Source organism: Seriola dumerili, unplaced genomic scaffold (assembly GCF_002260705.1).
Source record: "Seriola dumerili isolate Sdu_G_001 unplaced genomic scaffold, Sdu_1.0 BDQW01000017.1, whole genome shotgun sequence".
Taxonomy (NCBI): domain Eukaryota; kingdom Metazoa; phylum Chordata; class Actinopteri; order Carangiformes; family Carangidae; genus Seriola; species Seriola dumerili.
This window is the reverse complement of record NW_019174272.1, coordinates 549,814-576,156: the sequence shown is the minus strand read 5'-3', so window position 1 is coordinate 576,156 and position 26,343 is coordinate 549,814. Positions and strand designations below refer to the sequence as shown.

The following is a 26,343-nucleotide window of genomic DNA, read 5'->3' as shown; positions in this document are numbered from 1 at the left end:
CCAGTGCCATCACAATGACAAGTTCTTGTGTCATTGTTTACAAACACAATAGTCAAAATGCATAGCCATGTTGTCAATATAACAGTAAGATATATATATCAATATAACACTCTGTAAGCATTTTCTGATGTAAACTATGAGTAAGGTTTTGATGAAAATGAAAATGCACAAGGCTACACACACACATATATTTAAGTGTGTGTGTGTGTTTGTGTGTATCTCTGTGTGTATATCTGTATTAAAGTATCTTTACTGTACACTGTAAAATGCGAGTGGACTACTGTAATATAAAGCATTACAGTATGTACAGAGTTTTACCGTATAGTGTACTTACCTCTTCTGTTTACAAAACATCTGAATGATTGATGACATGGCTGCTCTCCCTCACATTCAGGTGCACCCTTCGACCAGCCTCGGTCATTGTAACATCCTCGGCCTCATCCACCTCTTCCTCTGTTTTGACTCCCTGCCCTTCCACCATGGAGCCTTACTCGAGGCTACTTTACTTGAGGGTTCATGAGATGCACCTGTGAGCTGTTATAGAAAACTGGTTGATCATCATTGGTTGGTGTAACATTCCTCTTCATTAGTGAAAGTCAAGATTCACCTGAGAGCAATTCATCAATTCAGGACACATTTATAAAAAGGTCTAACAGAAATGTGTTGAAAATATGCTTGACAGACTATGATAACTGGTTCAACCACTCATGCAATGAACTCATACCTAGATGTTTTTTGTTTTTTTTTTTTGGAGGGGGGGGGGGCATTTAACAGAGAACCAGTATAATACATTTTGATCAACATGACAAAAGCAATTGATAATGTAGGAAACAGCAGACAGTTGCTGCGCCAAAGCATTTTTCAATTAGTTCAAAAGAATGAGAAATTGCTTTTATGATGTGAACAAGTGACAAGATGATGTGACGGATGAACAAGTAGTTTTGAGAATTTCAAATTCTGATCTGGGAAATGTACCAATGTGAGAAAAACTGTAAGAGATTTCTTACCCTTGATATTCTGAGATATCTAACAATCAATCTGAGCTCTGATACCAATCCAATAATATAAACACAGAGATTACAGATGAGAAAACATGTGTGTCTTAAGTGCTTCACAGTATATTATAAAAGTAAGTTATAAAATTTTGTCACGATATAAAAGTAATAAAAATACAATAAATAAAGCAATGTAAGGGCAATGAACAAGTGGGGCAAAAGTCAAGATGGTATAAAAAAAAAAAAAGGTCGAGACCCTGTTCAAATCAATGAGTAGATGGTCCATTTGAACGTCCAGAAGTTTGATACAGAAAGTTATAAATAGCACCTTGAGTCATCTTGACTTCCTGATTCTATGTTAATATAGTTTGGTGAAGACAGCAGAACAGAATCACAGCAGCTTAACTGCACTCATTGGGAAAACCTAATAAAAAGACTTTGTAATCAAATCCACCGCTTTTAGCATGGAGCAGGTTGAGAAGGCTGCTAACTGGATATTCAGAGAGCAGCAGTCACACAGGTCTGCGAGTGGAGAGAGTGCATCAAATGAAGTTACTTTGGGAAATGGATATGACACAGAGATAGGACAAGAGACGTCCAGCGCCATCATAAAATTGTCACTTAAAAGCCAGAGTGGCTGCCAAACTGTCTGGCGTGGTGTCACGTGACTTGTTGTCGAGCTGAAGCTGGGAAATGGTGAAATGTAGATGGTTTGTTTGATAATTATTACTCATGGAGGTACACTGTCATTCATCCATGCTGGTACTTCAGTAATTTTCTGCTATTGTTTGCCTCATTCAATGCATATTATTTTGCATGGATAGATAGATAGATAGATAGATAGATAGATAGATAGATAGATAGATAGATAGATAGATAGATAGATCTTCGACCCGCAGACATCAGCTGATACTTTGTATCTTCCCTGGTGATGCTCTCCCAAAGATCGACTGGAGCCTCCTTCAGCTCTTGCTTGTTGCGGGTCCACTCTGTCTTTAATCTTAAAATCAGGTGACTGACTGGGCCAATCGAGGATCTTCCTCCTCTTCAGCCTGAAAAGCTCTTTGGTTGCTTTGGCCATATGTTAAGGATCACTGTTCTGCTGAATGACAAAATGTCGTCCAATGATCTGACAGAATGCTCCTCGTACACCTCTGCATTCATCCTGCTGCTTCCATCCGCAGTGAAATCATCAATAGATGCCAGTGTTTCAGCTCCACTGGCAGCCATACATGCGGAAGTCATGACAGAACCACCACCATGTTTGACAGATGAGGTGGAGGCTTTGAGTCATGAGCTGTTCCTGTTCTTCTCCACAGTTTCCTCTCCAGCTCCACTGGTTTTTATGAACTGCAGCCTGGCCTCTCTGTTTTTGAAGCTTACCAGGGATTTGTATCTTATGGTGAATCCTCAGAGATTGTGGTCGTGAAGTTTTCTCTCGATCTTTGACAAGGAAACATGTCCGCCATCATTCTGGAGAGCTGTGCAGTCATAAAGAAGTTCTTCTTCACCATGCAAATGATTTTTTACTCATCAAGATGTGTGCTCCTCAGTCTGCCGGCTCGTCTGACATTTCCTAGTTTTCCAGTAAACACCTGCTTCTTTTTTAGGAAGTACCCAATTGCTGATTGATTGATTGTTTTTTTTTTATTTTTAAGCCTCATTATTATCGTTTTCACTTGCATGGTCACCTCTAAACAACCACACCTCAAGCTAAATGACATCTCTCAACTCTCAGTCAGCTCTGAGTCATGTGTGAGCTTTTGTTGTGCAGGAACTAACACTGAAACAACACGAAGCTGCCCAAGAAACATTTAGTGGCCAGTTGTCCAATAACTTTTGCAATTTGGGCATGATGTGTTAAAAGGGCTATGTCTCACTCACAGCTCATATATTGATGTAAACCTACTCAAAGCTGAGACTTGGCACTTTCATGTAGTATCAATTATTTGATTTCAAAATGAGCGTGCTGAAACTCAGAGTCTGAAGAACAAAGAATGTGCTTCTGTCCAAATACTTGCAGTCTGGACTGTAGATACTCTTTCTTTCATATTCCTGATTCCTTCAGATTCAACATGCCTTCTCATTGCTGGAGCTGATGAGGAGTAAACAATCGGCCGGGGGAAAGAGGCTGTGATTGCTCAGCTGAGGTGCGGTGGGGTCCCCGAAGGGCCAACAGCATAACAACATAACAACAAACCATATAGCACTGGCCTTCTCTAACATACAATCCTGTCAATCTGCATTGGCACACATGGGCAGAAGAACATCAGACTGACAGGAGCCTCTATCACATGCCCTGCTGCCTGTTAGAGCACGTCGACTCTAATCACACATGGACATGTGCATGTTGGCCCTGCCCACAGCCTCTGCTGGCAGGCAAACAGACATGGATATTACACAGCATTGTTATTTCTTACATGGTGGCTGGTTTCATTTGAAATACCTTTGAAAATGTAGATAGATTTAAGTCGATTGTGTCTTCTTCCCAGTATAAAAAATGACATGTATTTAGCTATAATATAATATATAATCACCGATGCACCACTGTGTGATTCTCATGAATGATCAGGGACTGACTTTCCTGATTTGGGATATTTCACTCCCCTGCTGACATCACTTCTCACAGTCATGTTTTTCTGCTGAATATTGATTTGTCTCATGGCTGTAAGTAAATGCTGTTGATTGTGAGCACTGAACAGACAAACACACACACAGACACACAAATTATATTGGTTTGCTTTTAACCAAAGACGAACTGGTGAGGAGCTCTGGTGTGCTGCTTACTCAGGCAGAAGTCCTGATATGGCATTTAACGAGGCATGCTATTACCTCGTATTATCTAAAGCCACTGCAAGGTGTGAGTCATGCCAGTGAGGGAATCCTGGGTTGAAGAGGATGTTTGTGTGGAAAATAGAGTAAAAAAAGGAACCAATGAAGCCATTGCAGGAAGAGGACTCCTAAATAAACTGCTGCTTCATTTTTTGATATGACATTAAGAAATGGTGACATCTCCAAATCCAAACTGAACCCCTGAATAGTGTATTAAGTGTTGTGTGGTCTGGTATTATCCTGTAAAATTATAAGCTTACAGGTCTCAATGCGTGATTAGGACAGGCTTTAGGACTCATATCTTGACATGTTCTTCCACAGAGGGAGCCCAAGGATTGCGCTGGTACTGAAACTATGGAGGGAGGTTTCACAGGGCCCTGCTCGTCTCAGTCTGTCATCTTGTGTTATCACTCCATCCTTTAACCACCTGATCTACCTGACAGCTCAGTCCTCCAGGCAGAACTGGACTTGCGGCCCCAAGACTCTGGTGTACTGAAGCCAACCAACTATTCTGACTCAGATGGTGTTTTTCCTGAACATGATCGCACTCATATGCTTCACGTAAGTGTGCAAACTTTTGCCATATTTCAATAAAAGCTGAAAAATTATAAACCTTATGGACTTACTGTTTTTTTGGGAGTGTCTGGGGCATCAAAAATGACACAGTCGCCATCTTCAGGACGGTATGAGTTACACCTATTTATAACTTATTGATGTGCATTAGAGGAATTATTAGAATCATGCATTTCATAAAATAGATCTTTTTTTGCACTTCTATACATCATTCTCTAACAAAAGTACTGAACTCAAGCTGCCAGATGGCTGTAGTGTTAGCATCCATGTTTACTATATTGTAATGTGTGGAAGTATAATAACTTTGTTTTCTACAAGTTACAACACATATTTACAGTTTTGGGTTTGTTTGTTTGTTTGTTTTTTGTTAACCCAGCATTTGTCCTGATATGCCTCATGTTTTGAACTCCAGACATTTTTTGTTTCTTTCCTGAAGCAGGTGCTCTGGAAACAGACTGACAGGTCCTGTATGGTTTGAAATACAGCAGAGTTCTTCCAAGTTCTTCTGGGTCAGAATAAATGCTGAACCACATTTTAATTAGCCTAAAAAAAGAAAAAAAAAGAAAAAGAAGAAATCAGTGTGATTTGCAGATACAGGATCTGGTGAGCCACAAGAATGATCTCCCTAACAGTCTTTCTATATCTTGACCACCAGATGGCATGAAGACAAAACGTTTCCATGTCAGAGAAATTTACAAGGTAAACTCAGACCTCGATTTATCATATGCCCCTGTTTGTTTCAGCTCAGGGATTTTATTTTTTGTATGTATTTGCAGTGAATGGCTGGATTGCTATGGAGAGATAACAGCATTGCTCTAGAGGTCAAGTTATTATTGTCTACTTCTTAGTGAAATTCATCCTGAAGTCTCATCTGAGTTATTTACAGCATATTTGTGAGGCAATGTTCTTGTTGTAGAAGGCTATAATTAATGGTCAATATACTTAGATTTTAGTGCTTGGAAGTCCCCCCCCCCCCCAACACACACACACACACACACACACATACACGATGACAGCTGTGCATGTGTCTTTAAGAGGCGTGTGTTTAAGGGAGGTGGAGTCGTGAGCCACTTCGCAGTGTTCAAGCGGCACACAGCTGATGGGAGGGGTGCTGCTTGCAGACAGGAGACAGGATCTATGGCAACAATCATGGCAGGTGGGAGCAAAAAAAAAAAAAAAAAAAAAGGAAGCTAAATATTTCTAAATCCTATTTGTGCTCTTTTGAGAATCCAAAATAAGTTAAGTTGTGAGAAATTGTAAAAATAAAATGTCTTGTGTTGGACTGTTTGTGCTGTGTTTTAGAGGCAGAGACCCGTCAGAGGCTGCTGCGCACCGTCAAGAAGGAGGTGGGTGTTATCGAGTTATCGAGTTGGAAAAACAAAACACGTTGGTTTGTATGAACCTGTGTAATGCAGCCTGTACACGGGGAGGATACTCTCAGATGATCCCTATCGCAGATATGGCGTGGATGCTCATCTGTACCACAACCTCTTAGAAAAGATTAGAAAACAAGTGTATATTAAATACAAAAATACCTCTAGCAACAATTTAAGCACAATTGATTGGGGTTTTTTTCTTCTTAAAACATATATTGTTTGTTAATTGTTCCCTTTGTGAGTGCTCGTGCTTCAGCTGAGTAATTATTCGGTGGAGAAGCATCATGAAGGAAACAGATTGTCTGTAGTCAGTGTTTGTGGTGTTTATGGCAGAGCAAACCTTCAGCCTTCTGCCAAGCCATTTGGTGGTTTCAGTTGGATACAAACCGTGTGTGTGTGTGTGTGTGTGTGTGTGTGTGTGTGTGTGTGTGTGGTGCATGGAATGAGTTATATGGTGTTGAGTGGACGCAAATATGGAAGCAGTTCTGGTGGTTTGTTCAGCTGGTTTTTCAACACTTCATGACATTAATCATCATTTGAGGTTACTGCAGTAACACAGATGACTAGGGTTCAGCAGAGATCAAATGAAATGTCACTACCATTTAGTCTGTCTGATGGTTAAACCTTGAATGAGGAGCTCTTCACCCCTGCAAATGATCTGCCATAGTAACGTACAGGAGCTTTTTGCAGGATGATTTTGGGGTCTCAATTTGCACAGAATGACATGGAATATGTGACCGCTCTCATTAAGGTCTCTCACTGTGTAACTGACTAAATATCACATAAAGTCTGTCATCATTTTACATGAAGGAAAATGGTGCTGATGCTGAAATGAGATGCAAAACTCAAAATAGCATGAGCATCCATTTGGAGGAAGGAGAATGAAATGATTCTGAGTGTTCAAAGCAGAGTCTTGCCAATTCAATAACCAGCTCACCGAAGCTGCTTATTATGGCTTGATATTATCACATTTTTAGGGCCTGCTCAGTCCCACTCAGTCTTATTCTGGTGAAACTGCCCAACAGTGTTCATCAGGATATGAAGGACTGAAGTCCAGTACTTTAAGACTGTAGCTGTTAAAAATTCAAAACTTAAACAAGTATTCAGGAGTTTTTATTCTTGCTAAACCTCTGAAACTGCATTGAGCTCACAGGATGCTGTTGCACCTGATATTCGTAGAAGTTTGAGTGTAAAGTCCTCCATAAGTTCCTACAGTTCGCTGTTTTCACACTAAATTGGATGGTGCCATTCAAATTTAAGAATTACCTTAGCTAGTAAAGCTGCATTCAGGTGATGTCATTTAAACCGTAATTACAAGAACATATACATCAGTCTCTACCTTCTGATTCTAAATTAGAGATATTGGTAATTTCTGACACTGATGATAAATCCCCTTTGGTTAAAAGAACAAACTGTTGGAAGACTGGTTGCAAATGCTGTTCTTCCCACTCTGCCGACAGTGCGTGAATGCACTGTTAAATAATGTGTCACTTGGTTGCTAAGAAATCAATCAAAAGCAATCAATTAGGCAAACAACAAGTCTATGTAGCACCACCAGCTGAAAGATAACCTAAAGAAAAAGTTTTAGCAGGGCCAAGAGATATATTAAACTTACCAGACAATCCTATGTAAATGCAGATGAACCTGTTTTGCTTAAATGTAAATACATGGAAATCCGTGAGTGTTATGATGTAGTGCAGGTTTTCTAATTAACGTTATATAAATATTATCTGTATAATGTTTTTTAATTTGAGTTACATTGCGTTATGTGCTTTCATAAATATTAACTTCATAATTTAACAGCATTTACACAAGGTAAAATGGGTGTGATACATCGACCTCACTTATTCTACTCTGTTTATATTAGCAAGCCAACATTAGCCTTGTCAGTTGGTTCAGGTTGCTAACTTAAACAGTACCTGACAGTTACTGCGTGTAAATAATAGGCTAATCATTTCTATGTAGGACCTAGTTTGTGTGGTGAAACCCATTTTAATTTGTGACCCATGAATCCATAGACATACAGTATGTACGTATGTACTGTATGTCTATGCATAAATCACCCTTAGTAAACACTTTTGTCATGTAGCTAACAAGCTAGGCTAAGCTAACAAAAGCATTCAAGTATTCACAGTGGTTAAAAATATTAAATACTTAAAGTTTAACCAATTCAGCTTTAAACAAACTGTCTATAATATATCAGTGTATTGAAGATAGATGATAGTTGATTGATTGTTTAATGAAAGCTGAATATCAGCTTGACCTATCAGCAAACTGTTGTGTGTGTCAATCCATTGTGTCTTTATTGTCCTACAGTGGTGTGTACTTTGTGGTCACTACTGTTGAGGTTTTTGTTTCCCTCTGTTTGTTCAGGGAATGTTTTCTCAATATCACAAACAGCTCACTTAACATTTACACATTTACAGCAAAAACCTTCAGCCCTTGTAGCTTTCCAGTATAACCTAACGTCTTCTACTGTTGTTGCTTTCGGTCACGAAAAAGCTCAACTGAAGCAGAGGGACATTGATAGTTTAACACAGTTGAGAGCGTTATTCATTCCCTTTTCCTGGCCAGATTCCTCTCAGTCCAGACCACTTTTCTATCCTCCTTCTGTTAACAACTGATGTATTTTTTTTTATTAGTTTCATCTCAGATTGCCTCATAAATTACAAGACTTTATTTCTGCCAAACAAACAAAGATAAACATCACATCCTGGATCTTGTGAAAGGAGGAATGTAGAGACTTTGGTCTGATTTGCTTTTCTCTGAGTCCTGTTTGCAGTGTTATCAGCCAAGACCAGACCCTTTCCAGGATTAAACCTGCTTCCTGTGTGCTGATACAACCTTGCCGAGAATCATTCACCGTGGCTACTTCACTGTTTACCACAGATGCAGCCCAATGGAGTCTGTAGATGAACCAGCAGCATAGTTTGTTAGAATGACAGCTCACTTTATTCACATATAGCACTTCATGAAAATCAACATTAACCTATAGGGGATTTAACAAAGAATTTTCATTTATTTAGAGGAGGTTTTTCAGATATATCTATTCCCCTAAGAGGAAATATAAATGTTGTTTTGGTTTGTACTGTTTTCCCATTAGTTTATGATTATTATTACTCTGTGTGGGTTATACCATATGGTGTTTCTATGCTGTGCGTTCTCACGCTCTCCTCGTCCAGCTGGTTATGTGCCACCAGTCTGCTCAAATGTACCTGGATGTGGGCCATTATCCAGCGAGCGCAGAATGTCTGTAGCAGCAGAATTACCTTCTGGCTCGAAATTGGTTTGAATGAGATCTCTTATTTGCCTTAGCTTTGATACAGAACCCGTCTCTCTCTGTCTCTGCTTTCTCCGACGCTTTATCTCGCTCTGACCATGCTCCTCCCTCTGTCTTTTTGTATATCACTCGTGTGCACACAAACACAAATACACATCTGTGTTTGCTAAAGGAGAGAGCGAGAGGGGGAGAGTCTGTTGGAAAACACACAGGCCACAGGGATTTGCACCATTTACCTTCCTGTCTCACTTTTTTTTTCTTTAAAGCTGAGTGCTTACTTGGGATAAGGTTTCAGCTAGAGGAGCATGAGATAATCCCCCAGTCTTGTTCTATGTTTTATACTTGTCTGAATCCTAGTAGCATGTTGATAGAAAACAATAATACAGGGTTGGTTCATGCTCCACGAAAAAAGCAGCAGGGAAATCATCAATTATTGTTGTCATAGATGACTACAGATGACTATTATACACCTTATGACCTTTCAAGATGAATGTATTCATGATCAGGTTTTGGTATGGATGGCTTATGCTAGTTTAGACACCACTTGATCATCAAATGAATTACAAGGTGCTGTTGGCATGACAGCTAAAGTAATATTTAATGTGCTGGACAACCTTGTGTGAGTGAAGAGTGGAGCCTCTCCTCTCTCTTTTCCTCAGCCTGAAGTGATAGTGTGTGTGCATCATGTAAAATTATTTAAGATTAAAAGTTCACTCTTGACTGTGGAGGTTGAGTCAGCATGAGCAAGAAGTCTTCGAACATCTACATTTCCATGACAAGCTTCATCTGCTGAAGAAGATCATGTGATATGATCAAAAGCACCACGACAGTTACTAAATGGACCCTGTGCCTCCTTGTCAGCACTTTCAGGTTGCGTTGTGGTTGCATTGATTTTCGCGGTGGAATCAGGTTCCCTGCCTTTTAATAGTTGCTCAGTCTGCTCATTCATTATTAAAATATTATTCAAATAATGGAATCATAATTTAAATACACAGCTTTATATCAGAACTGTGCGTGTGTGTGTGCGCATGGATTACCATGAATAACACCCCCCCCCCCCCCCCCGGTTGCTCCCTTCATTCATCAGCGGCCACTGAGATGATGAATAATGAAGGGTGGATGTTAATGGATGGGGCTTTCTCTCTGGCTCTTATTTCTTGGCTCTGCTGTTGCAGGAGTTAATTGGAATACTCTGAAGATCTTTTATCACTCTGGCTGATGCCTCCGAGCTACAGTGGTGAGTTAGAGCAGATTCATCAGGCTCTGCTGCTGCCACAGATATTAAATGACCGTTGTCATGTCATGCACATAGTTTTATCTATAAATTCCAGTGAAAATGTATTTTGTGGTGGTATTTTTGTAGATATGACTATTATACATGGTGTTTTTTTGGGTAGTTTTTTTGCATTGATTATACCAAATTAAGGCATTAGGTCTCTGTGAGGTTGGACGATGTTTGAAATGCTTTGAAATTACTAATGCACAGTACAACTAGATATTATTAGTTACTGTAGGTGGGGAGCTGCAGTCTTTTTGTTTATTTCAGAGATGAATGACTGTTGTTGACGCATCTTCTTAGGCAGAAGTGATCCACTGTGCGACACGTGCTGTCTCCATAGAAACCCGCCGGTTGTCTGTGCTTCGACACTTCGCCATATAAATTCCTCAGAGGCCTGATCCATAGCCCAGATGAGAGAGATGAGAAAACACAAGGAGGAGTCTGCGTCCTCAAGTTGGCAAATCAATCAGCTTCCCGTATGTCAGGTGCACTCAGAGAGAAAACTGGTGCAAGTCCCCTGCGTTTTCTGTGTGTGTGTGTGTGTGTGTGTGTGTGTGTGTGTGTGTGTGTGTGTGTGTGTGTGTGTGTGTGTGCGCGTGTGCGTGCACACATACAGGCTCTCTATATAGGTCTGATCATGAGCAGAGCGGGTGTGCATCACATCAGAGTGCCACCGTCTCTGTTGTGTTGGCAGCATGAATCATTTCTGTTGATGCTGAGGATAACAATGCTACTGATGCAAACAGGCAACATTTGCATAATGACTGCTGTCTAATTAGTGAATGTTTTTATTTATTTAAATGTTTACGGTGGTGGTGGTGGGGTGCAGGGTTTTGGGCGCATCTGTTTTAGTTTTTTCATGAGTCACTTTTAGGGGCTCGTCTTGCATTGATAGTGACTGTGCAATCAGTGCTCGGTGGGCAAATCATGGAAAAACAAGTTGTTTTGTGTCTCTCAGTTAAATCTGTTTCTGTTGTTTTGTTTTTCTCCCTTGATTCAGGAAAAAAAGAACTCCATATGGACTGATGGGTGTGAAAGCATTTACATATGTGTGTTTAGTCTCTTAATATACCAGTATTATACCAATTATACCAAGACACAGTATCTTGTAACACAGATTACAGATAGATGCAAGCATAGTTATTTTCTTGTTTTTTATTCTTCTTTCAGGTATTTTGAACTTCATAAAAACATATACATCAGGATATATCGATAACACAATGTAAAGTTTCCAGTGGCAGAAAGTACCTTTACTCAAGTACAATTTCGAGGTACTTGTACTTTTTAATGCTACTTTATACTTATCTACATTTCAGAGAGAATCTAGTCCTTTCTGCTCAGCTACATTTATTTGACAGACTACTAATTACTTTCAAGTAATTAGTTAAACTCTTTACAAACAAAACACATGATCATCTTTTGAAAGATGATGCACTGTCTTAGATTTAACTACCCAACAGTATATACAGGAAAGTAGGTAAAATTTGCTCCATGTTGACCAGCTACAACATTAAAGTGCAGCATAGCAATGCATCCGTAATAACAATCTAATAATAACAGAACAGTCTGACAGGGTGTGTTTCTTCTGACTAATATTTACTTTTACATTTCAAATACATTTAAACAGTAATACTTCTGTTATTAATGCTTTAACTCGTAATACATTTAGTTATTACTACTTTTACTGACATAAAAGGTCATCATACATCTTTCACCACTGAACATTGCAGGTATTATAATCCATCTGTGAACAGCAAGTAAAAAAGATATAAAAATCACTGGTCCATAAAACTGAGCCGTAGTGGAAAATCTAACATGAAGACAGAACTTTATCTGCCGGAAAATTTTATGATGAAGCTGTAAATATCAGACCATGAAAACTAATATTGTTTGACAGCTGGCTGCTTCATGACCACTGAACTGCCTCACAGGGAAAAGATCTGCTCACACAACCGAAGGATTTAATCAATGTGTAGCTTAGAAAAAAAAAAGTTCAAAACCAAGCAGAGGGAACCTCAGCCACTGGAGTGTGTGTGTGTGTGTGTGTGTGTGTGTGTGTGTGTGTGTGTGTGTGTGTGTGTGTGTGTGTGTGTGTGTGTGTGTGTGTGTGTGTGTGTGTGTGTGTGTGTGTGTGCGTGTGCGCGTGCGCGTGCGCGTGTGCGTGTGCCTGCGAACTCGGTGGTGTAGTATGGTCACTGTGGACAGACTCATTTCAACAGGAAATTACAGCTGTCTGTGTCCGGAGGTTGATATTCCCCATGCAGATTGCAGATTGGTGCCCACACAGGGGGACGTCTCCATAGCCTCTGAAGGGATTGATTTATCAGTCATCTTAACTATTGGTCTGTAGCTGCTGTCAGGTCAGTGGGGAGAGAAGGGCACATTGCTGTGACAACAGCTGGTGACTCATCCACCAACTTAGCATGCACTCTCCCCACACCATGTTTTTCTACCTCTTAACTTTTCAAACCCCCCCAAACTGACTATGTATGCGCTAGTTGTGGCATATTAATGAATGAGTCATCCAGCATCTGCTGTGTCATTGACAGGTGAAGCAGATTATGGAGGAAGCCGTCACCAGGAAATTTGTTCACGAAGACAGCAGCCATATAGTGTCCTTTTGTGGTAAGTAACCAAACAAACAAATGAATCTCACAGCTTTGGATTGAACAACTCTGAAACACTGAAAAGGGTCTGAGTGATTGTTTTTTTTTTTTAATTGACATCATTCCTGATGTTGTCTCTTTTATTTCATTAAAGTTGCTGTGAAATTTGCTTTATCTCCGCCTCAGACTGTCTAACCTTACAATGTGCTACTGTTTGTAGGTACGATATGAGTCCTCCTTAATAGGGTAGGAAGTTAAGATTTTAGCCACTACATGAAAGACAGGCAGTTTTCCACAGTGATGTGAAGATCCCCATGTGTATAATAAGTGAGAAATCAAAATAAATGACTTTCAAAGTTCAATATTTCACCAAATGTTATTGTTCTTGCCTCCAATAGAGTGCAGCACGATTGCTGTGAGAAACACACTGCCCACATGCAGGTGCTCACACTCGTCAGATGTCTGGCTCAGTCCAGAGCTGTAATCAGCAACACAATATATTTGGGGAATTTCAGTGTGTGAATAAAATGACTCTCAGCTTGCAGAAAATGTGATATTTTTTATCAGATGGAGGCCATGTGTGCAGACAGAGATGGTTCTCATACTCATATGATGAGCCATTAAATGTACGAAAATGTATTTATGGAATAAACAAGTGAGCAGCCATAGAGTACTTGCCTTGATACAGACCCTTATTACCATGCAGAAAAATAGTGTGAATAAATGAGTTCATGATACTATCAGGTAAATACTGTATGTGTGAAGAAAACAAAAATATGAAGAAATCGTTGGGTCTCTATAGACCTGTCTGCTCTGCCGTGTTGAGACAATGTAACTTCACACTAACATTACACAGACTTCGACTGCGTTAGCATGAGCCACGGTCTCACCAGATATTGTGAGGATAACAGTAAAGATGGTCACACACAGTAACATTGACCCATAGCTTAATATCATCCTTTTATATTCGTCTGAACCAAATAAAGTCAAAAGAAAATTAAACAAAATGGTGTGAAGGGAGAAAAGGATGTCCCACATTTCTTACTGCTGTCGAGATAATGTACGATGCACAGCGTCTGATGCCCTTAGAGGTAAGATTGCTACATCATGAGATCCAAGTACAGCTAATTTGGTTTTCATAGTGTGAAGAGAATTTTCAGCGCAGCTTGAAAACCCATTAAACCAGCATAAGTGAATGATTTTGAACGTTCACTCCAGCAAATAATCAGTGTTCCCCAAATCTCTTTTTTAGAGTTTCATTTCTCTCTTGGAGGATTATGATAATAATTTGCCAAAGAACACAGTTTTTATTACACTGTGATGGAAAGTCTTTTTTAACTCATGTCAGTGTCGTTGGCATTGTTTGTGCTTGATTTCCACGTGTCGTCAGATTTCTTGGCCTGCGGTTTGATCATCTAAAGGCCTGTTTTAATAGCTGCTGCTCAGGCTGGGTTTCTTTCCTCTGCTACTATCATACGTCCCAGTGGACGCATCGCAGCTCAGGATGACCCTCTGATCTCTTTGTTTTGTTGTCAGCCAACTTCCTCCTCCACCTGACTCCTCCTATGATCCTTATAGTGGCTCTTGTTACTACACGTCCTCTTTCAGCTGCGGTCTGTTTAGAGATGAGAGTGAGTGGAGGATGGGAGAGGAGCTCGACCAGCTCACCAGGGAGCAATTAGCCTCCGCCATCATGGCTGCTTTGATAAGCTGCCCAGGCAGAGGCAGCCAGAGTCTAAAGTGTAGACGCTGTGGAAGGAATGTGTGTCAAATTGCCACTGGTGACAGTAGATAGTTTAATTGATAGATTAGAAACTGTTAATTACCTTAACTGAATTTTTAGTCCTTGCTCTACCCACTCTTTCTCCCCTCCTCCGATCCTGTGCGTTAAAGTCTTCGCTCATTACAGTGAATCAGTCAAAACAGTTCTTCTAAATGGCCTAGTCTCCCTGACTTGTGACCAGATTTCAATTGCTTCATTTGATTTTTGCCTTTAGAAATCCACCCTGACCTTATCAAAAAGTCACCTCCACTTTTGCCTGCTGGTGACATGAGAGGAATTGATGTACATTTGTAAACAGTTGTTTTGAAAACTTTTAGTAGCTACCAAATAAAAAAAAACCAATCATTTGTATGTTGCAGCAGAATGACTTAAAACATATTTATGTCAGCAGCTAATGGCTGTTGATTAATTACTTATTCATTTAGCGGTTTAGCACTTTAGCAATAGCAACAGCGATTAAGTAATATCTTCTATAAAATGTTAAATATTAGCGCAGCACACTATTTCACAGGATACTAGAGTAAACGATGAAAAATGTTTTTTATGTAATTATATGAAACAAAAGAAAATGCTCACATGTTAGAAGCTATAATCAGCAAACATATGTTTTTATCAAAGCTGATAAATAACACAAATGATAAACTTATCAGAAGACTATTGACTTACTGACTAATCATTTCAGAACTGTCCATGTTATGAGGTTGAGTTGTTGCCTTTTGCTGCTCTGAGTGAATGTTTGGTCAGCTTTGTGTGACTGTCCAAGACTCTCTTAATGCACTCAGTTGCCACAGATACAGGATGATTAGAGGCAATTTACTGTGTTAGCTGTTTTTAACGGGAGGGGCTGCACAAAGGACTGATCCTACTGACATGATAAGCATTTTCTTCTTGGCACATATAACTGCTGTTTGTGATAGATAAAACATTTCATCTAACTAAATACGTTGATGGGCTCGCATGTGTATGCCCCCACCCTGTGTCTCATTCTTTCATTTATATGTACTCTACGGCGATAAACAAATTTCCCAAGTGTGCGATAAGCAAAGTATTGTTTGTAGATTACCGCTGACGCTGTTGTTCATTTCATATGAAGATTGTCACTGCAGGGATTGTGGTACACTGACTGGAGACAGTAGCTGTCAAAAAGTCTAAAGGTTTGGGAGTTGGGTTCTTTGCATCTTTCTTGGCCATCTGAGACTAGTTAGTGGAAATGATGAGAAAATAAGAAGGATGAACTATGTCTGGAGACCTTTTGATGTTACGTTTTGTTCTGACATTTAGCTGCTTGCTCTTATAACGATGTGAGGGAAAAACAGAGAGATAAGGAGTAGAAACTGCAGGAAGAGAGGAAGAAGAAAAGATAACATAAGATGAGAGAAAAGATGATGAGGATATATTTTAATTAAAAAAAAAAAAAAACAATACCTGAAAGTTGGTGGCTCTGATGATACTTTTATTGGCTAGTTTGAAGTAAAAGACTGTTAACAGTGATCGTAGTAACAGCAGTGACAGGTTTACAGAACGACAGGATGGAGGAAGGAGAGAACCCGTGTTTGAAGGAGTGAGGGTGATGGGAAGAGAGAGAGATCGTGATGCTGATGAGCCGCCAGCGCCCCTCCCTCCGCTCGTCTCTCCCAGAGCTCGATCGCTCCATCAACAGGGGTTGCCATGGCAACCACAGCCTTCCCCCTGACCCCATGTGAGCAGAGCCACAGGATTAGTCCTGAAAGGGAACTCAAATGTCAACACAGCTCCAGGCACTGCCACGTAGGCCCGAGAGAGAACAAGCGTGTCTGTTTTTCTGCACAGTCGAGTGATTGTGCAAGTGTGTCATCATGTCATCCACTTGTGTGTCCAATACAGCTTATTGGATAAACTTATCTTACGTGAAGATGATTATGTGAATTAAAAAAGCTATTAGAGAAACCACTTAGGAAATGATCAGTCTTCAAAAAAAAACCCAAAACACTTAAAAACATATGGTTTGAATGGTTTGGTTACAGCTGAAACATGTAACATGCGATATTCATATACACAGTACATGCACTGTGTGTCATTATAGCCTATGTATGTAAATATACACACATAAAATACCTGTTTAGATATGCACATAGTAAAGTTTATGGTAATGAAACATGGTAATGAAACACTGTAGCCATCTGGTGTGTTATGTACAAATGCATTGTCACTATTGTTTGTTTTTAATATATGTACCCAAGACTCCCTGGAAATCACTATTGTCTCAAGAGGATTATTCTGGTGAAATGACTGAGTTGAAGTGTATATATGACATGGAGGATATATGATATGCAAATATTTTGTGCAAGAAATCATTTTTGTATTTTATTGCATTTCTTGGTGTAAAATGTTTATCTCAAGTGTTAAAAATTAATGTTGCACTGCCTTAGTGTGTAAGGTGAGCGCTCTGTGGAGCTTTGGATTGGATTGTTTTGGTTCTGCAGCCTGCAAAATTCATTGTGTTAAAAACCTGACATTTTCCCTGGGAGTTGGTGGAGACCAAAACAGAGCTAAAGGGGGCGAGAACATTGGACTTGAGTTCATTAGGTGCTCAAAAACACAACTCCAAATTAATGCTAATGTTGTACTGTTTGCACTGTGTAAATAGGCAGTACGGGGGTTACCGCCACGACTGGCCCCAGCTACCCTGCGGCCGCAGCTCGCAACAGCCGCCTCAACAACGGCAGAGCGGAACAAGGCCCATTCGGACTCAATGTCCCCCACCGCCCTCTCTCTGCCGGAGGCGTGCGTTGAAAATCATCTTGACGGGTTCTTCCGCCAGGCTTTCCCAGTAGACCCTCACAACCCGTTTGGGCCTGCCAGGTGTGCGCGGCGTCTTCCCCCGCCATCTGATCTAACTCACCACCAGGTGGTGGTCAGTTGACAACTCTGCTCCTCTCTTCACCCGAGCGTCCAAAACGTACGGCCGCAGGTCTGATTATACGACTACAAAGTCGATCCTAGACCGGTGTCCTGGTGCCATGTGCACCTATGGACGTCCTTATGTTTGAACATGGTGTTAGTTATGGCCAAACTGTGACTAGCACAGAAGTCCAATAACTGAACGCCGCTCAGGTTCAGATCGGGCAGGCCGTTCCTCCCCACCACACCCCTCCAGGTCACGCATTGCCCACGTGAGCGCTGAAGTCTCCCAATAGGACAATGGAGTCCCCTTTCGGGGCACTTTCCAGCACCGTTCCAAGGACTCCAAGAAGGGCGGGTAGTCTGAACTGCTGTTCGGTGCATAGGCACCGGACAACAGTCAGAACCCGATCCCCGACCCGGAGGCGCCGGGACGCAACCCTTTCGTCCACCGGGGTGAACCCCAACATACAGGCAGAGAGCCTGGGGGCCACCAAAAAGCCCACCCCGGCCCTCCGCCTCTCACCCGGAGCAACTCCAGCAAAGAGGAGAGACCAGCCCCTCTCAAGGACTTGGGTTCCGGAGCCGACGCTATGTGTTGAGATGAGGCCGACTATATCTAGCCGGCACCGTTCAACCTCTTCCACAAGCTCCCGCTCCTTCCCCGCCAGAGAGGTGACGCTCCCGTACCCGCTGGTGGACACCGGCGGTGGGGGAAGCCGTCAGGCTGAAGAAGGAGGCCTACAGGGCGTGGTTGGCCTGTGGGTCTCCGGAATCAGTTGACTGGTACCGGAGGGCCAAGCGGAGCGCAGCTGCGGCAGTTGCTGAGGCAAAAATTCGGGCGTGGGAGGAGTTCGGTGAGACTATGGAGGAAGACTATCGATTGGCTCCAAAAAGGTTCTGGCAAACCGTCCGGCACCTCAGGGGAGGAAGGCGGCAACTCGCTCACACTGTTTATAGTGGGGGCGGGGAGCTGCTGACGTCAACTGAGGATATAGTAGGACGGTGGAAGGAATACTTTGAAGAGCTCCTCAATCCCACCAACACGTATTCCGTGGAGGAAACAGAGTCAAGAGACCTGGGGATGGATGGTCAAACCTCCGGGGCAGAAGTCGCCGAGGTAGTGAAACAACTGCGCGGTGGCGGAGCCCCGGGGGTTGATGAGATCCGCCCTGGGTATCTCAAGGCTCTGGATGCTGTAGGGCTGTCTTGGTTGACACGCCTCTGCAACATTGCGTGGACGTCGGGGGCAGTGCCTCTGGAGTGGCAGACCGGGGTGGTGGTCCCCATCTTTAAGAGGGGTGACCAGAGGGTGTGTTCCAACTACCGGGGAATTACACTCCTCAGCCTCCCCGGTAAGGTCCATGCCAGGGTACTGGAAAAGAGGGTCCGGTCGGTAGTCGAACCTCAGATCGAGGAGGAGCAATGTGGTTTTTGTCCTGGACGTGGATCTGTGGACCAGCTCTTTACCCTCGCTAGGGTACTGGAGGGAGCATGGGAGTTTGCCAATCCAGTCCACATGTATTTTGTGGATTTGGAGAAGGCTTACGACCGTGTCCCCAGGGACTCCCTGTGGGGGGGTGCTCCGGGAGTATGGGGTGGATGGCCCCTTGTTAGCGGCCATTAAGTCCCTGTACCAAAGGAGTGTGAGTCTGGTTCGCGTAGCCGGCAGTAAGTCGGACCTGTTCCCGGTGAGGGTTGGACTCCGTCAGGGCTGCCCTTTGTCACCGGTTCTGTTCATAACTTTTATGGACAGAATTTCTAGGCGCAGCCGGGTGGTGGACGGGTTTGGGTTCGGTGGCGGGAGGATCTCGTCTCTGCTTTTTGCGGATGATGTTGTCCTCTTAGCTTCATCGAGCACCGACCTTCAGCTCTCGCTTGGGCGGTTCGCAGCCGAGTGTGAAGCGGCTGGGATGAAGATCAGCACCTCCAAGTCTGAATCGGTCCGTTGTGGGGAAGAGGGAGCTAAGCCGGAAGGCGAAGCTCTCGATTTTCCGGTCGATCTACGTTCCGATCCTCACCTGTGGTCATGAGCTCTGGGTAATGACCGAAAGAACGAGATCGCGAATACAAGCGGCCGAAATGAGTTTCCTCCGCAGGCTGGCCGGGCTCAGCCTTAAAGATAGGGTGAGGAGCTCGGTCATCCGGGAGGGACTCGGAGTAGAACCGCTGCTCCTCCATGTCGAGAGGAGCCAGTTGAGGTGGTTCAGGCATCTGGTTGAGGATGCCTCCCGGACGCCTCCCTGGGGAGGTGTTTCGGGCATGTCCCACCGGGAGGAGACCTCGAGGTCGACCAAGGACACGCTGGAGGGATTATATCTCTCGGCTGGCCTTGGAACGCCTCGGGATTCTCCCGGAGGAGCTGGTGGAAGTGGCTGGGGAGAGGGCCGTCTGGACCTCTCTGCTGAGGCTGCTGCCCCCGCGACCCGGATCCGGATGAGCGGGAGACGACGACGACGACGAAATAGGCAGTTTGTTTGCTAATACGTATGCAATGGCATTATTGGCCAGTTTTGTATTGCTACTTTAAATTGCAATGATATGGTAATTACATACATATATTACACTTTTTGTGGCCTTTTTTGCAACAAAAAACACTGGTGTTTGGTGTGTTTTCGGTTCTCCAACCATGTGTGCTTGTGTCTACACAGCTGCAGTGGAGGCATGTGTTCTGCATGGGCTGAAGCGACGGGCAGCAGGCTTTCTGCGTAGCAACAAGATAGCGGCCCTCTTCATGAAGGTGGGGAAAAGCTTTGCCCCGGCTGAGGAGCTGTGTAGGAAGGCCCAGGAGCTCGAGCAGATCATCGAGACAAAGTGAGAGACACACACATCACAGCTGACTTCAAAGCTCACATCAAAGCCTGTTTGATCGTACCAGTGAAAGCACTGAAAACAAATGGCTGCCTGCTTACTTGAAGGGCCATTTTTTAATATGACAAACTTCTAAATAATTCATGTTATAACCTTTTATGAATCATGAATCACTGCTGCCATTAGCCTCATGCAGATGCACTTAATGGAATTAAAAAAAAATATGTTATACCTGTTTTCTTTAAATTAAAACTTGGGCCTCTCTCCTTCTCCAGGCGAAGTCAAAGCTTGCAAAGTCAAGACAGCCTTCGTAAGATGCCCCGACTGCCCAGCCTCACCCCACAGGGAGTCAAGAACTTGTGGATCCGGACGGCTCTGTTTGAGAAGGTGCTGGACAAGATTGTTCTCTACCTGGTGGAGAACAGCAGGTATGTTGAGAAGGACCAATGGCACGCTGTTCAGCCATTTGTGTTGCAAGAACTCTATGTCCCCTCAAAATTCCCCTTTCACGTTTGTCTTCCAGTAAATACTACGAGAAAGAGGCTGTTCTAATGGACCCTGTAGATGGACCTATCCTTGCCTCTTTGTTAGGTAATTATGTGTGACATTGTAAAAATGCATGAGTCATTTCATGTAATCATCTAACATCATGTGCCACACCCTTGTTTGAGTTTTTGGATCTTAGATAAAATCTTGCTGCTGGTCCAGTACCCTGTACAAGGACATTAAAGTACTCTGCACTTTCTTTCAAGTCAGTTTTAGTACCCCTACTATTTATCCAATCAAGAGTAAAATGATGTGCCCCCAAAAATATATTTCTTTTAAAATGGTATACTCAACTTCAGGTCTTGATCAGAGGGGGTTGTAGACTGAAGGAAATAGAAGGAAAGACTGTATAGTAGCAAAGAGGACATGGTCCCTCACTGGCTTCCCACGACTGAGCAATGACAATTGTTTTCAATGGAGCAAAGCCAGAAGCACTGCTGCTCAGGACTGAATCTGGGTCGCAGCAGACGCCTTGAGAAACATGCCAGAACCTGTACCTTTAGATTAGACTGTCTTGATATAATTCTTTTCCCTAAAGCAGTGTTTCCAACCAAGAGAGTTACAAGATAATTCTCAAGACAGGAAGGCAGAAAAAAAAAACAGCCAGACAGAACAGGTTGGGAACCGCAGCCCTGAACTATCATAAACGTCACCTTTACAATGGATCAATAGGTAGATGACCTGAAGCCTATTATTGTACATCTCTGAAAAATTCTCTCTCTATTTTTGATTGTGATGTTTAAGGAGATCAGATGCTGATCACCGGTTAACAAAGCCATACAGCTGTTGTCTGCAGTATCTAACTGTGCTCCTTCGTTCTGGCAGTTGGACCTTGTGCTTTGGAGTACACGAAGATGAAGACAGCTGACCACTTCTGGACGGACCCGTCTGCTGACGAGCTGGTGCAAAGACATCGCATCCATGGTGGCCACTGCAGGCAGGATTCTCCCACCAAGAGGCCTGCGCTGTGTGTAAGTGATAGTCTAGTAATACACTAATGTACCATGCAGAATTAGTTTAGTTTTTTTCCCATGTATGTGTAGTACGTGTTTATTCTAAAATATTAGCAGACATGCAGAGTTTTAGTCGTGCATATTATCAGTTATATTCCCTCCTGATATGCTATTCTGTGTCTGGTTAAAGAGGAGCTGCTAAGATTACTGCATTAAGTGAAGCACAGTGTGTCCCAGGAGAAAGAACAGAGTGTTTCTGAGACCTTCACACTTGTTCAGTCCTCAAGTTATCAGTGAAACAGGTCAACTTGGCCTGTTTTACAACACCACAGCACTTACAGTCACGTGGTCCTGGGTATTTACATGTGTGTATTCCACGAAGAGGTAGACCAGTCTTTGGGGTCAAATATAAGGCCAGATGCATTAGTGCACATGAATGAATACCATATTAATCTTATCTTAAGTCGTTTAAGAAAGAGGTTTTATTCATGGAAAATTGCTGTGCTGTGACAGGCCGGCTGTAATTAATTCTGCAAAGATAGTCATCAGTTTAGCACCGGTTTACAATGTTTGTTATTTGATTTGATATATTTTGTGTCTGTGTCTCAGCAGATTCAGAAGCGGCACTCCAGCAGCAGCATGGATGAGCGCCCTTCCCCCTCGCCATCAGCTCGCGAATATGTGGAGTCACTGCATCAAAACAGCAGGGCGACCCTGCTGTTTGGCAAAAACAATGTGCTTGTACAACCGGTAACTGACTGATTCCTCTTAATCACTAATACATGTAGAGCACTCCCTTGAAATAATATCTCAATTGAAATGTTTCACAGAAGATAAAAAAAAGATTGCTACACACTATCCAAAGACTGCAGGGAGAATATTATATTAACAGACTGAGAACATTTCTGTTTCATAGTAATATCTCACAGCCGAATAGTATCATTAAAAGAGGAGCAAGAGAATATTTCAAGTTAAAGCCCTGAACAAAATGATAGTTTGTATATTACTGTATGTTGTCATCCCATATGTCTCAGAACAACATATAAGAACCTAATCTGCTCTCTGGTTGATAAGACCAAAATCCTACCAGTCCGAATATTTTCTGAACTACAAGATTCATTAGTATGCTGCAGCAGAGTGTTTACGTTCTATATACTATACTGTCTTAATGCAGTGCTGCACAGTATACTGTAAAACACTTATTGTGTATGTGCAAGCAACCAGATTTTAACTCGTGTAAACTGCCTCACACCTCTCTTAAACTAACTGTAACACATGTCCAAAAGCCTATAAGAAATAGTTTAGGCTTTACGTATCCCAAACTTCTCCTGCCCGCTTGAAAATGGGATGTGTGGTGAATGCATACAACCTGAAAATCTTCTTTTCTTACATGCAAAACAAGCTATTTGTTCATGTGTGTTATCTGTATAAGTAAGTACAAGGATAAGACTGCCCCACTCTGCATTTTCTTCTCCACCATCACCGCAGTCTGCCTCAGGCTTACACATACTGACCTATGCTATTCATGCTCATACTGTTCTTGCACCAAATGAAAAGCATCCATCCTTGTGGTTGTTTCAGAGGGATGACATGGAGGCTATCCCAGGTTACCTCTCTCTGCACCAGACTGCTGACATCATGACACTGAAGTGGACACCCAATCAGCTCATGAACGGCTCTGTTGGAGACTTGGACTATGAACGCAGGTGCAAAATGATTCAGCTGCGGATGGATTATAATTATGGTGATTGTGTCTGCCTGCAAAGCCCGCGTTTGATAATATTAGTAATCCTCCTCATACCAAGAATATCTAACATGTACTGTAGACATGGAAACACTCTGTACACACTGTATCATTTCTTCTCTCTTCTGTTTGTGTAACACTCGGGCGTTACTGAATAATGCAGTGTGTTTGTGTGTGGCTCATGGGCTCAGTATAGAGATTAAATGCTGCTGATCTGATGAGGCTTATTTTCAGCACACCAGCAGCCAGCAGATGGTTTATTGACCGAGACACTGTCAGACATCTCTCAACCAAGCAAACCATGTTATGTTCCTGTGCCTGTGCATGGTTTCTCTCACCAAAAAAATTGATTATTGCATTAGGCCACTCTGCACCTGCTCAGCTGTGTGCGCACTCCTGACTACTGTCTTTATTACCCGCAAAATGAATGTTCCTTGAGATTTTAATTCATACAGATAATACAAAGACTTTCCCCATGGATTTGTTTCTCACAAATTAGCTGTTAGCACTGTTAGCTGGTGATCTTACGTCCAGTCTGGGTTGTCATTTTACTGACTGTGTTTTTGATTTTATGTCTTTCAGTGTATACTGGGACTATGCCATGACAATCCCTCTAGAGGAGATAGTTTACTTGCATTGTCATCAACAAGGTGGGTCCACACCAGCCTTTACTCTTAACACTACCGTTATCCACACAACTTTGATTACTGATTGTGTATTATTCCTATCTTTTCTTGCATCATGACTCTGCAATTAAACACAGCTGTCCCACAAAACGTCATCATGAGTGATTTGATAAAGAAATCTTCTGTACATCTCCTGCAGTGGACAGCGGGGGGACGGTGGTGCTGGTCAGTCAGGATGGGATCCAAAGACCTCCACTTCGCTTCCCCAGAGGAGGCCATTTGCTCCAGTTCCTCTCCTGCCTGGAGAACGGCCTTCTTCCCCATGGCCAGCTGGACCCTCCACTCTGGTCCCAGAGGGGAAAGGTCAGAACAGGATGTATTTCTTAGGGGTCACTCTCTGGCTTCAGATCCAGAGCACAAATAACACATATTAGGCATTCGTCTGGAAATCAGCACTAAAATGCAAAATCAGCCTAAATCTGATCAATAAGTCAATAAAAAAATTCAAAAAAAAGAAATGGTGCACTGCCTCGTTGCAGTATTGGTTGGAGTGATACTGATGAATGTGTGGCTTAATATACTCTCTGCACCACCACACAAAAAGTGTCTACTTAAATGAATGGATGTTTTTGTTACACTGTTAATAGCTGAGTATCTGCAGCAAAACTGAATAATGAAAACCACCCAAACATGTTCAGCCACTATTAATAGGCTTAAGCTTACAGCCACTTATCATCTTTAATTCATATGGATGGATTAGCTGGGCTCTAATGGCTGAGCAATTTTTCTTGTTGGCATTAGTTTAATAGCAGTTATTTTCTCATTGCAGGGAAAGGTGTTTCCTAAGCTGCGGAAGAGGGTTCCTCAGGGATCTGGATCCTCAGACTCTGTCTCAGATAAGGAGGAGGACGAGGCCACAGACTATGTCTTCCGCATCCTCTTTCCAAACAGCCAGTCAGAGTTTGGTGAGTTCCGCTCCAGAGAAGAAAATTAACACGAGTAGTATCCATGGGCCTCTCCAGATTGTTATATGTTCATGAAACTGTTACTCGTTTGTTACAGTGACTGTAACTCATCCTCCTCGTCTGACTTCTTCCCTCTCCCTTCAAATGAGTGGACAGTCCCTCTCCAAAAAAGGGACCCTGGTAGTCCCCAAGAGGTCTTGCAGCTGTCCTGAAGAATCCCCCTCACTCACAGGAAGCAGCTGTAACACTGTCACACCTCGACTCGTCTGTCCATCTGTCAGCTTGCCTTGCTTTAATTCCCTGCATCTAATATCCTCCTGGCCTGTCCTGTGCCTCTGGCAAAGTTTATTGATTTGTCCCGTTATTAAAGCCCCTCCCACTCCCTGCCACCTTGTGTCACACCTTTTTTACTGCAGTACGGCGCAGTAACCTTTTAACAGACAGTGGGTGGACAACTGATTGATTGAATATGGCTCCTGAACGGAGAAAGGCTCTTGCTTACTTGATCTTTCTCTCTGTAATAGTGTAATTGATGATGTCTTCATGCTTTCAAACTTTGCATTAATTCCAGTTTGCATAAATGTTTTTGTTTAAATGCTTTATCTTTGCTCTAACAGGAATCATGCACAAACAAATTGAAATCTGAAGCACTTTTAGCAGATCACAATTGATCAGCATAATTCTGCTCATGCAAAAGTGTTTCCAGCTGTTTTTCAATCATCTAAGTGCAAATGTAATTGTTCTTAAAAGCCTGAGCAGTATAATGATTTAATGTGACAATGCTGGCGTGTGTTTTTGTGTGGGTGTTGCAGTGACTCCTCCAGACTTGATGGATCAAGGAGCTACAATGTGGCATCCCACTCTCAGGAAGTCGTCGTGTTCCTCTTGTTCTCAGGGGAGCTTCTCTGATGGGGCGACACCCAAGGGGTGCAACCATGAGAGGTAAGAGACAAACACACTCCAAGCTAGACTAAGTTGTGTTGGATTGTGAGAGGGAAACTGCTAAAGGCTGCAGAGACACACCCGCTCCCTCGATATCCCTTAGCGCCAACAAGAAATCCTCAATAATACAGAGGAAACTGAGAAAGGAGCGA

The 26,343-nt window shown here is 42.5% G+C and overlaps 1 protein-coding gene across 2 annotated transcripts in view; it reads left to right on the top strand.

The window, feature by feature from the left end:
• The first annotated feature begins 5,491 nt into the window (after positions 1–5,491).
• sgsm1 (small G protein signaling modulator 1) overlaps positions 5,492–26,343 on the top strand; it is a 29,016-nt gene continuing 8,164 nt past the window's right edge. For both annotated transcript variants that reach the window (XM_022757607.1, XM_022757601.1), the window contains exons 1-13: positions 5,492–5,556; positions 5,703–5,746; positions 12,885–12,960; positions 20,256–20,418; positions 20,691–20,843; positions 20,939–21,006; positions 21,787–21,932; positions 22,527–22,664; positions 23,496–23,620; positions 24,241–24,308; positions 24,484–24,647; positions 25,114–25,249; positions 26,062–26,191. In XM_022757607.1, the coding sequence (XP_022613328.1) occupies positions 5,538–5,556; positions 5,703–5,746; positions 12,885–12,960; positions 20,256–20,418; positions 20,691–20,843; positions 20,939–21,006; positions 21,787–21,932; positions 22,527–22,664; positions 23,496–23,620; positions 24,241–24,308; positions 24,484–24,647; positions 25,114–25,249; positions 26,062–26,191 (1,430 nt within the window). In that variant the 5' untranslated portion in view covers positions 5,492–5,537. The remainder of the gene's footprint in view (positions 5,557–5,702; positions 5,747–12,884; positions 12,961–20,255; positions 20,419–20,690; positions 20,844–20,938; positions 21,007–21,786; positions 21,933–22,526; positions 22,665–23,495; positions 23,621–24,240; positions 24,309–24,483; positions 24,648–25,113; positions 25,250–26,061; positions 26,192–26,343) is intronic.